Genomic DNA, 13,232 nt, shown 5'->3' with positions numbered 1-13,232 from the left:
TTTCTGAAATGCTGGCCTGTGCTGTTTGGGTTGAAGTGCGCAGGTGCCTCTGGGCTCTACGCTTCGGTTCTCCAAACAGTACCAGAGAGCCTGCAGCTGGGTCACATTTGACATGGAAATGAATGTTGCTTTGAATAAGAATGGTAATATATAGCAGTTATTTCATTAGAATGTCATTGTAGTTTATTATTAGAAAGATAAATAGATAAATAAAACGTTTAACCCAGGATTTGGAGAGTGAGCTTCAGCCTGTTAGCATCGTCTGCTGACATCTTTAAAAAGGTTGGACCCCGAGTGTTCCTCTCACTTCCTGCATTATTGCTACACGAAGCCAATTAGGCTCCGCATTACATATGGCAACAGACACGAAAAAAATACTGCATTGTCTATGCGGAATGGTGGATGTTAAAAAACCGTACATGATGACATTTGATGAAAACTATAAGTAGCCTAATTAAGGTATAACATCTTTTGTACAACCAATGTGTAAGGTTTGCAGTGCGATATCCTTCTGATGACAAGCTAATTCAATCAAGCAAACTCACCAGGAAACAACTCACGGACAGAAACACACACCTTAGCCCTACATGCAGGTGAACACACACACACGCAAACCTTAAGGCTACATGCAGGTGAACACACACACACTTACACCTTTAGGCTACATGCAGGTGTATATAGTCCAATTAACAGCGGAGCATGATGTTATCTTAACCAGCGCAAGGACAGAATGTCTACTCCAAAAACACTGTCCTGGAGTCAGTGATCTCACAGAGGACTGCTGGAGCTACTACTCCTCTTTATAGCCCACAAGAAGCATGAGCTGTTACATAGATCTTAAACATCTAATTTAAAACAGTAGGCTAATTAAAAGAAAATAAGAATTTCACACGAATGTAGTACTTCCCGGGGCTGGAGTAGCATAGCGTGGCATAGCGTTGGCCATTGAATTTAATCGAGGTGGTATTTCCTCACTCTTTCCTAGTGTTTCAAATACAACCATGGATTAACCAGGCAGGATGATTCAGATCAAATGTGGAGATGGAATAATAATAATTCACCAGAGCTAAATGCACTAGGGGGAGGAAAAAAAATGAAAGCTTGGGATGGAACATTAGGATCAACTGCGATGTGTCGCCCATTCCAAACGATGGTAGGTATGGAACTTTTTTGTGGCTAGCAAAAACATGGACTAGATGATGAGACAAAAACATCATTTGAAGGTTGAATTGAGTTTTGAACAGCAAAAGAGAAAAGTAATTACACCTGCACCGCAGACACTGGTTGTCTCTACTGTCCTCAGTCCAAGGCCCAGATACTCAACCAAAAAGCCCCTAAATGCTATGCTACTCCTGCCCTCCTCAGACTCATTTACTGCAGTGACATGAAGACAACCATAATTGAACTTCCTACCTTTTCAGCACAGTCCAGATGTATTTACCCAACCACGACACTTCTTTAGAGATGGGTGGCCCTGGAAGACATTCATGTTCTATGTGGACAACACACTGGAGGAAGGAGGTTGGGCGCTAAGGTGATTTCTAGCAGAAGTATGAAGTGAGTGGGAATCTGTTTTTACGACACAGCACCAAGCATCATACCCTGACCTGGATATGCATGAGGATTTCCAGTTGGACCCCTGGATGCCCTCTTAGTGTCTGAGTAGATGGTAAACACGGCAGTGTAAGCGTGTGTGCGTGTGTGTGTGTGTGTGTGTGTGTGTGTGTGTGTGTGTGTGTGGGGGGGGGGGGGTGTGTGTGTGACGTGTGTGGGTGTAAGTGTGTGTGGATGGGGTGGGTTGAGATGGTATGAGAGGCGGATGAGGTTCAGGGTCTGGGTGGTGGCATGTGTGTTTGTGTGTGTGTGTGTGTGTGTGTGTGTGTGTGTGTGTGTGTGTGTGTGTTTATGGGGTGGGTTAAGATGGTATGAGAGGTGGATGAGGTTCAAGGTCTGGGTTGTGGCATGTGTGTGTGTGTGTATGGGGTGGGTTGAGATGGTATGAGAGGCGGATGAGGTTCAGGTTCTGGGTGGTGGCATGTGTGTGTGTGTGTGTGTGTGTATGTGTGTGTGTATGGGGTGGGTTGAGATGGTATGAGAGGTGGATGAGGTTCAGGGTCTGGGTGGTGGCATGTGTGTGTGTGTGTGTGTGTGTGTGTGTGTATGGGGTGGGTTGAGATGGTATGAGAGGCGGATGAGGTTCAGGGTCTGGGTGGTGGCGTGTGCGTGTGTGTGTGTGTGTGTGTGTGTGTGTGTGGGTGTGTGTGTGTGTGTGTGTGTCTTCCTGCTGCTGTACCCGTGGGACTCGGCCACAGATCCAATCAGTGGACCCTGCAGTTCAAACAATCTCTCTGTTTCCATGGAGGTCGAGACGAAGACAGGAAAGCCCGGCCATTGTGCTGCTAACACAACAAGACCCTCACAACTGTGAACATGGAAGATGGTTTTAGAAGGGAAGGCTTAGATAACAGATAGCACATTAACCTTTAGCATACTGTTGTGAAATTAGATTGTCAAAAATACAATACATCTTGTGTGCAGTTTACAGTTGGAATACAATGTGCGACAAAGAAAGAGAGAAAGAGAGAAAGAGAGAGAGAGAAAGCGAGAGAGAGATGGAGGGTTAAATTAAGTGAATACAATTGTGAGAATTCAGTCAGGTTAAGGAAACTGTCAGACAGAATAAGACTCTAATGCAAAATGCGCTCTTAATACCCACATACCCACTTAAAGTGCTTTAACCCCCCCCCCCCCACACACACACACACACACCCCACACACAGCCACACAGACACACAGCTCTTGACTCCAATTGCACTCCATGTCCATTTGCATTGATATCTCACTGAGACACTGAGTTCAATCTCTGTTCTGTGGACAAGAGGTTTCATTGACTCGCCTGTGAACTACTCCTCCAGGTACCATACCTCTGGCCAAAGAGCATCCCACACACACACACACACACACACACACACACACAGCCATACCTCTGGCCCAAAGGCATGCCCATCACCCTTGTCTGCAGGGCCACTGCTGCACTGAACGGCCATTATCTCCTCACATCAATCTTTGCAAAGCTCAAAGAATGCCCGTTTTGGGACAAGCTCTCAGTCTAATGTTCTTTGTGTCCTGGGAGAATCTTCATCCGTAGTGTTTACTCGTTCGGAAAAGGAAGGCCCCGAGATTGTGAGGAACAATTATCTAAAGTATTTCCTTCCTTCGAGAGAGACTTGGACAGAGAGAGAAAGAGACAGACAGGGGGAGAGAGCAGTTTCAATGACTTTTTTTCTTTTTTTTTCATTTCCATAGGACTGCCGTTCATTAAAATGACTGCCCACTTTCCCAAGATGCATTCAACTGAAGTCGAAGTCACTGGTGAAGTAGGTCACCACAGCGTGAGATGAGTTGTGCCATTAAAGGAGGGCACCGTGACCCATGAGTCACGTACGTCACGTCACATCCAGCTCTCCCTCACCTCGAACAGGAAGAGACCTGGCCTGATTTAATGTCCCATCCACACCGACAGGTTATTATATTCTCTTGCAGGCAAACATTTCTCAAGGCTACTAGGGGGAGGAAAAAAATGATAGCTTGGGGTGGAACATTAGGATCAACTGCGATGTGTCGCCCATTCCAAACGATGGTAGGTATGGAACTTTTTTGTGGCTAGCAAAAACATGGACTAGATGATGAGACAAAAACATCATTTGAAGGTTGAATTGAGTTTTGAACAGCAAAAGAGAAAAGTAATTACACTATGCAAATGAACGAGTTGTAGAGCCACGATTAATCTACATTAATCTCGTGTTATGCTGATCCCCCACACCCAGATAGATTAGGAAGCACATGTATTAGCACAACATGAAAAGTATGCTGGAAATCACACGCGGAACTAAAAACAGCGGCAGCCACCACACAGCTGAAGAGAAATGACTACTTGTGTGTGGAGATCCTAATCTTAAGACTTTTACTTTGAAACACTTCTCTTTAAAACAACTGCTCTTATCAGCCCTGAACATCTTATCTCGGGAACACAGTCATCTTCTCTAGCAGCACAGAGCAAATCCCCTCCACTTCCTTGGCAAAACTAGGCTTCCTTGGGCAACAGCACTTTACAGATATCATTTGTGTGGTGCATCCCTCGCCAACAGTCTCTCCTCTCTGGAGATATCGCGGCGCTCCCTGATTGGATTTTGTTTGCCGACAGCCCCTGGAAGGTGGTAGACCTCAAGCCAAGACAGAGATTTAACCTCTAAATTTAGTCAGTATTTGAAGGGGTCAGGAAATGTTGAAAAACGGAAAAGAAAGGGGGGTGGGGACCGCTTCCCCAAACAATCAACTTCAAAGCTTCAGGAGCATCCACGAGAGCACTGTGGAACAGAACAGACCACTTCCACCAAAACAACTTTCTCATAAAACCAAACATCCCTTGTTCAAAGAGAAGGTGAAAATAAATGAATGAATAAATAACAGAACTTTGACACTTGTGAAAAAGATGTTCCCATATTCTGGCAGCTAGTTGGATCCAAAGATGACAGCATTATTAGTCATTATGACTCATTACTCATTGTTAATGAACATGATTACCAGTGGATGATACATGTGTGTGCATGCAGTAACCAGCAAAAGGGGTCTGAAGCCTGGATGTCTATGCTTGGGACTAAATTGATGGGCATCTACCACCTGGTACCTGATACCACCACTACTGCATAATGATGCATGTAAACATGTGGTGCAAGTTCTCCTCCCATCAACACAACCAGGTGCACTGAACACAACGGAGCAGTTGGGACATATTGTTGGCATAATGATGTCAATACTGAAGTCGAGGCAGTAGGCAGATATGTCAAATAACCAAAGTCTATAATTTTGCCAACAAGCTTGAACAACTTGGTTCACTAATATCTGAGGATTTAATGGGCTATTGGCACACTTCTGGTCACGGTTATGGGCTAAAGTAAAGGCTTATTGTGGTGGCTCATTTAAACCCATTGGCCACACAAAAAATTTCATGAAGATTGCCATGCATATTCTGTGTAGCAAAAACAAAACAAAAAACATTTATGAAAAATATTGAATTTATTTATTAGTTAAAATACACTCAGTTATAGATAGACTATGAATTTGTCAAAGAGATCATGAAAATAAAATTGAGTAAAGCTTTAAATCACAGTATTAACTGAACCAACTTTACGTGACTTATACCAAAGGGTGTCTTTTTAAACGCCTAAAAAGTAGCTAACCCCTGAGTTAGTCACTTGAGCGTTCAGCTCGCTTGGAGCGTAAAAAAGTGTTTTGGTCTAAAAATGCATACATTTACAAAACTCTTTTACTGAAATGGAGAGATATGTTCCAACCAATCAACGGGTTAGACTCTCGGAGAGAATGGCTGTCACTGCCTAGCAAGAGATTACTAATAATCAAGTCACTATCCACAGTTGTAGTGCATGTCATCTTTGAAACGCCAGCCATCCTTTCAATTACAAACCGACGGTTTTTAATCCATTAATTGCAATCCTGCTCATTCTTAACGCCATCCGTGCAATTGAGATGATTAGAAAGTTCCTGTACAACAGCTGCCCTGCCAATTTGGTCATTCCTCCTTTTCTCCAAAATCAAGTCCTCCAAACTTTGAAATTCCAAAACGTGACTTTTCTTTTCAGACAGTTGTAATTTCATCCTGTACGGCTGCTTTCCAATTCGTATTTCACCACCAATTTTGAATTCTCGCTTGCCAAATTTGCACCAAGCTGCAAAGCCCTCGGAGTTTCTCCAATTCAGCTCTCGGTCTTTAGCTCCGACTTGCTCCATTGCGTTTTGCACCACCACGTCAGCGTTTAACGGTCGGAATTTATAAAGGTCGTTTACTATTCTGCCTCTTTTGCCTTGACAGGCGTCCGTCAAAAAACTGGTTATAACTTCTGCCCTGTATAAATGAACCACCTGGAAGTCTCCGACATACACTGCCCACTGTGGATATTGACCATTAGCCACAAATTCGACCAAGTCACCGGGCTTGCACTTGTTCAGAAGATTTTCAGGCGATTGCGTTCCTAATTCTATCAATTTAAGGCTCCTTTCATACACACATTCCTCTCGGTAGTAAACGGCACACTCCAACTCGTTCCCCATGTCATACTGATTGTCTTCCTCGTTTGCCTCTCTGTCGGTCCGTTCAAGGCTGTCGTCCTGGTCGTCGTCATCGTTCGAGAAGATATAGGACACTCCAATGCGTGGACAGTCATCCTCCGGGTCAAACCCGTTTGGATCTGCGGTCGGAACTTCTGCGTAACTTAGATGTGTCAATTTATCCACCTGATTCCCCATGCCAGCGTCCGACAGCCGCGTACACAGGTGACAGACTTTGAGGACTTTGACAACACAGCACGTAATCCGACGTGGACAAATCTAATTTCTAGGCGCACAAATTTTCAATCCCATTGGGGTGTCTCGTTTGCATGACTTGGCCAATATATCTGAGTCTATTCAGAAAGAGGAGTCCGCCGGTAGTCTGGTTTCGACAGCTTTAAGTTTCAAAAGCTGATACTGCAACAGGGCGATCCAAGCAGGTGTGTTACACCTGTTCTCTTCCTGATAATCATCGCGAACACCAACAGTCTGCAAGAAAGTCACGTATTTTTGTAATTCTGTAGTTGGTCAAATGTTTCACAAAATAAATAACTTATACAAATGATGTACCTGTTCAAATATCTTTGTTGCCCTCTTATCGCAGCCTAGTGTAGCCGAGCCTGATTCTCGGAGTTCTGGCAACTACAGCGCTCAAAGCGCTGTTGGTATCTACGGCAATAATTACACAACACGTTCTCACTTAAAGAGACAGCACACACTTATAACTAAGATGTCGAATGTCAGCTTGAAAGTTTGGAAAAGGAATCACAAGTACTAGACCCAGCTGCTCCTTCTGAAATAATGTTTTCGTATGGTTCTTCATGTGTATGACACAATCCAATCTAACTTTTCACTGACAACGACTGTTAATAGTCAGTACCCTCCTGTAGGCTCAACAATAAATACAGACCATTCTGATACCATTATTTTTGAGTATAAACTAACAACTGTGTGTCTGTGTGAACTGCTTGCCCTTTTCTAATCTATAATCTCTAATAAACCGCATGAAGGCTGAGGTACAACAGTGTCAGCCTTGCGCAATGTTGCTGATAGCAGAATCCAACGAGGGACGACAAGTTCAAGGAGAGATAATGAGCCCGTGCATGTCGCGCCTGCCGCGGACAGGTGGCTCGCTCACACGCGTGCCTGTGAAGTCGCATCGGTGTGCTGTGCACTGCCAAACAGCTGGCAGTGCGCTGTCTGTCACTCACCCTTGCCACTCACGTTCCCCCCCGCTGTCGGCATCGTGCCCCAGTTTTTAATTACCTGCCGCAACAGCTGGCCAGGGTATAGCCGAGTTTGTTTACCTCACCAAGGATGGGTTACGTCGGTGTCTGTCTGTCGCCTAGAGGCGTTCCGAAGTCCCCTAAGCGCCACACACACACACACGCACACGCACACGCACACGCACACGCACACGCACGCACACACACACGCACGCACGCACGCACGCACACACACACACACACACACACACACACACACACACACACACACACACACACACACACACACACACACACACACACAACGCAAGTCTTATCAACATCAAACTATCAGTTTCCCCAACCTCTTCAGCATTCATTAAGTGTCCTGAGTACCATACATAAAATAACTCTGTCCATCCACTGATCCTACTGTTGTTTTACATGAATGTGACATGTTACTTGTGTAGTTGTGCCCAGGAGGTCTGTGAATGGCTTGGTGGTGAAATTACATGCTTATGTAGATGGATTATCTATTTGTATTGTAGTGATGCACTGTGCAGCCATTTTAAGATGGTTTCAGCTCTTCCACACTGTCATTTAGCCACAGGCAGATTGGCAGATAGCCACTGTTGGACTTGGACAGACAGCAACTTTTCCACCACTCTTATTTCGCTTAGGAGCTTGACATAGATGTGTTCCTTTCAGTTTGAATTTACTGACAGAAATCCCTCAGATAATTCATTTTACCAATTTCTCGTTTCATTCTGGTGGCACTGCAGTGGATGGTCTTTATTGCAGCCTAGCTTTCCTGCCTTGACTTTCTTGTGGTGTCACACAGTGTGGAGGCCCCCTGTCAGAAGCCAGGGTGGCCTTATCAAATCGCCTGCGTCTGACTGATTTGTTCAAAGAGCCAAAGCACCAGCACAGGCTTTTCAGGAGTCTTAGGGAGCCTCCGAAACAACAGCTCAGCAAGGCTCATGGGCCACCGGTAAACAAAACTTGAATGTGTACCACAGAGCACTTTTTGTTTCCGCTGGGTGCACTGCAGTTGCATCAGAAGAATTTTAAGCAGCTAACAGTAAGCCCCTTAAGAACCCCCCTTTTCCTCTGTGGATTCTACAAGGGGGGGGGGGTTACTTTTCTCCTTCACACACAGCGAACCCACCCCCACCCCCCCTCCAGCCGCCCCCAAATCAAAGGTGGATTAGGGGCTTCGCAGGCACCCGGCATGGATCTCTTTGTGTCATGTTAGGGGAGCGAGCCCGTATCAAGCACACCAAGCGTGTAGTACGAGAGGTGGGTGGGTGGATGGGTGGTTGAGGTGATTAATCGGATGATCTGAGGCCGACCCTGCTGTTTCTTGGATTGCCAAATACAGGCTTTGGCACTTTCGGAACCTTAGCCTCTTTTACCCGCAAGTCGGGCCACTTGGATGGACTGCTATCTAAGCTGTGCCATGTTTGAATCCACCTGAACTATTGGATGGATACACCTGCTTACGTCATCCTGATGTTAAGCTGTCTATGCGAGAATACAACAACACTCCAGTTATCAAAGAGGCGATCACCTCAGAGTTAATGATTGTACTTAATGCCAGTGCGATAGCAATCATTTTGATGGTGCAAATGAATGGCCTGTGTTTGGATTCTGTGGCAGCACTGGCAGGTTAGAAAAGGAGCTGAGGAGAGTGGTTGTGAAAGGATGTTACACTGACACCTAGTGGCGTCAATGAAGAATGACCCACGGGATGATTACATGGTATGAGAAGTTCTGTGTGTTACTGAAATATAAAGGAATGCGTCTTCATCATGTGACATCATGTGGACATATATAATTACCAACTGTAATCAGACAGAATCATCAGATCTTTCTCACATGCAATTAGTTGAATCACTCTGAAACATGTTTCAAGGGCACGTGGGAAGCCTGTCAGTCAGTCTTTCAGCTTACATTTGTCATCTTTTGCTTCTCGGCCACCCAGTCAGTTCACATTATCATGAGTGCAGGGTTTCTTTTTCTGAAGACGTTATTGCTTTCCAACCTCAGTGCGCTGGAACGAGTGCAATCACTCTGGGTCAAATCAGAGAAAGGCCTGGAGAACTGGGTCATCCAGGACCTCACGTAACGTGGCCTCAATTTACTCTCCGATAGTTTGATTGGCTGGCCCAGTGTTTTGGAGTGGAGCGGTGAAATGGATTTGAAACGAAATGCAGAGAATGTGGCTCTCCCCACAAATGTGGCCTATTCAGAGAGGTGACGTAGACAAGTGGAAAAGTGAAGAGACGGAGCGATTTAGTGCAATTGTGAGGACCGAAGACGTGGTTACACGAACACTGTCACACTTGTACAGAGCATGTTGTATAAACAAGCTTCTCCATGCTCGGCAGGACTTCATCTAATCGACTGTGTCATATTCACCCACTGCATTAGAACCCCTGGAGCCTTCGCTGATACTTAAATAATCCTCTCATTTGTATGTTTGTTTATTTGTTTATTTGTTAATCATATTGCGAGTGCAAAACAGTCAGAAAAACGGGAACTACTTCACAGGTGTGCAAATATTTCTTTGACATCCGCAAGAACGCTTTACAATCGGGAATTCAACAAAGCTGCTGTGTGAAGATTTGTTAAGGCCGTGGTTATTGTAAAGGCCGTGGTTATTGTAAAGCCGGTGGTTATTGAAAAGGCTTTGGTTATTGTAAAGGCCGTGGTTATTGTAAAGGTTGTGGTTATTGTAAAGGCTTTGGTTAATGTAAAGGTTGTTTTATTGTAAAGGTTGTTTTATTGTAAAGGCGGTGGTTAATGTAAAGGCTTTGGTTATTGAAAAGGCTTTGGTTATTGTAAAGGCCGTGGTTATTGTAAAGGCCGTGGTTATTGTAAAGGCTGTAGTTATTGTAAAGGCCGTGGTTATTGTAAAGGCCGTGGTTATTGTAAATGCAGTGGTTAATGTAAAGGCCGTGGTTATTGTAAGGGCTTTGGTTATTGTAAAGGCTGTGGTTATTGTAAAGGCTTTGGTTATTGTAAAGGTTGTGGTTTTTGTAAAGGTTGTGGTTATTGTAAAGGTTGTGGTTATTTAAAGGGCTTTGGTTATTGTAAAGGCCGTGGTTATTGTAAAGGCTGTGGTTATTGTAAAGGCTTTGGTTATTGTAAAGGCTTTGGTTATTGTAAAGGCTGTGGTTATTGTAAAGGCTGTGGTTATTGTAAAGGCTTTGGTTATTGTAAAGGCTGTGGTTATTGTAAAGGCTGTGGTTATTGTAAAGGTTGTGGTTATTGTAAAGGCTTTGGTTAATGTAAAGTTGTGGCTATTGTGGCTCGGATACATTTGCATGTCATCTCCATCCGAAGAAAAGAAAATGGCTGCTCTTTCTCTGGTTTAGAAAGTTGTGTGATATACAATCTGCATGGCCTCGTGTATATTGCACAAAAACAAGCTACAACAGTAGCTTTTGTGCCATTGTCTCTTTGTGAAATTCAGAGAGGACACTTAAAGCCGTCCACTTGAAGAGGGCTGCAAATCAAAGGCTGTTATGAGAGCCAGATGAAAGATGATAAAGGAGGTATCAGGCTCTCTGCAAGTATCTCCCTGTCTTCAGCATATAATCCCTCCATTTTGTTTTAAACCACAGCACTCCAATTGCTACCTTTGCCAAGCACACGCATGCATATACACACGCACACATGCACTCACACACACACACTCACATACATACACACACACACACACACACACACACACACACACACACACACACACACACACACACACACATGCACAGAGCAAGGTTTTCAAAGAGCAGACTTGATTGTCTAAATTATTCTCAATTCTTTCATCAGTGCTTACCTAATGAGAACGACACAAGAGGGCTTTCAGAAATGCTTTATGTTCCTGCATCTCAAATGAAGAGATCTGTTTTACAGCGGTGTAGCCCCACTGGATGGTATGCTACTATGTACACTTGAATCCTTTTTCTATTATATGCATTGTACATACTGTATCCATTATATGTGGATTAAACATTCAGTGATTCCTCTGATGACAACCTTACACAGAGCAAATGAGAGGACGTTCAGTCGTGAACCCCCAACAACTAAACATCTGCTGGGCTTCCCCTGGTGTCAGAACTATCTTCCAGTTGCCGATATAAGCTGAACAGATCTCACATATATAGCAGCAGGATGCTCCAGGAGCCCAGCTGTGGAAACCAAAGGGCTTAAAAGATGGCGTCCCCATTCTGCTCTGTGTGAATTACTTTCAGCTACTTTTATTCTGTGAGGCACCAATCAGAGAGCGAGAAGGTCCCTGTGGCACTGGCTTTATTGGAGTGTACACTTACCAGACGACAATTATTATTATTATTATTATTATTATTATTAATAAAATAATAAAAATAATAATAGTTATACTGTTTATTTACAGCGCTTTATAGGGCACTCAAAAACGCTTTGCAGGAATTCAAAACTGTCATGGCTTCTAGAGGACAGGGGTAATGTGGTCACGGGAGTGGGAGAGTGGGAGTAGGCATGCAGCAGGGCTCTGGACGTACTGGAGTATATTTAGGACTTTGGATGGCACACCATAGAGACTGCTGTTACAGGAGGATTCTGGATGGGATGGATGGCACACCATAGAGACTGCTGTTACAGGAGGATTCTGGATGGGATAAAGGCATGGATTAAACTTTCGGCAGCACGGAGCGATGGATGGAGATAAGCTATGTTTATTGGGTGGGAAAAGGCAGTTCTGGTGATTTTATGATTTATGATTGTGGTTTCTGTCGAAAAATACTCCAAAGTTGCGGATGTGTGGGGAGGGAGTCAGAGTGGAGTTATCGATGGTGAGGCAGAAGTTGAGAGTGGTTTTGGTGAGGGATTTGGGACCGATGATGACGATGTCAGATTTATCACAGGTATGTGAAAGTTGGCTTGCATCCATGATTTATTGTAAGATGGGATGGAAATTGCTCATGATATCAGCACATCACATATCATGCTCATGATAACAACAGACTTAACTGATACGTACTCAAACATTATCAAATGTATTTCTGAATATCCCACACAATAATGTCATCCTAAAAGGTGTGGATGTGTGAATACAAACACTCTGAGTGCTAACATCAACACAAACACTCTGAGTGTTAACATCAACACAACCACCCTGAGTGCTAACATCAACACAACCACCCTGAGTGCTTACATCAACACAAACACTCTGAGTGCTAACATCAACACAACCACTCTGAGTGCTAACATCAACACAACCACCCTGAGTGCTAACATCAACACAACCACCCTGAGTGCTAACATCAACACAAACACTCTGAGTGCTAACATCAACACAAACACTCTGAGTGTTAACATCAACACAACCACTCTGAGTGCTAACATCAACACAAACACCCTGAGTGCTAACATCAACACAAACACTCTGAGTGCTAACATCAACACAAACACTCTGAGTGCTAACATCAACACAAACACTCTGTCTCAGAGGTGCCTAACTCTCCTGATCTGAGCTGAACCCTGTTAGTAGAGTAATAGTTTTTGCATTACCAAGTGTTGGCCAAACTACGTGTCATTGTACATGTGATTATTTCCAGTAAAACAAAGGGATACAATGCGTGTGTTTTCCTGCAGTCATCAAACTGGCACAGCTTCATGCCAGCGAATCTCATGGTCACAGACTCGAGATCTCAACTCACACACACACACACACACACACACGCACATACACGCACACACACACACACACACACACACACACACACACTCACACACACACTTCTGCATCAGCGGAGCTGAACAAGAGAGACAAGTGGAGGTTGGCAGCGGACGAAACAGCAACGCCTCAAAGGACCATTTTCACTATTCAGATATTTCTCTTATACTTCATTGCCC

At 44.2% G+C, this 13,232-nt stretch overlaps 1 protein-coding gene across 1 annotated transcript; it reads right to left on the bottom strand.

The window, feature by feature from the left end:
• Window positions 1-5,232: 5,232 nt before the first annotated feature.
• lratd2b (LRAT domain containing 2b) lies at window positions 5,233-6,324 on the bottom strand (the record flags this gene model as incomplete). The annotated part of the gene is made up of 1 exon (XM_080858589.1): window positions 5,233-6,324. The coding sequence occupies one exon, from the start codon at window positions 6,322-6,324 to the stop codon at window positions 5,503-5,505; it is 822 nt and encodes a 273-aa protein (XP_080714715.1). The 3' UTR covers window positions 5,233-5,502.
• Between the last annotated feature and the right edge of the window lie 6,908 nt (window positions 6,325-13,232).

Source organism: Sprattus sprattus (genome assembly GCF_963457725.1).
Source record: "Sprattus sprattus genome assembly, chromosome: 19".
Classification (NCBI taxonomy): domain Eukaryota; kingdom Metazoa; phylum Chordata; class Actinopteri; order Clupeiformes; family Clupeidae; genus Sprattus; species Sprattus sprattus.
Note: the sequence above shows the minus strand (reverse complement) of the source record. Positions and strands in the feature narration are given on the sequence as shown.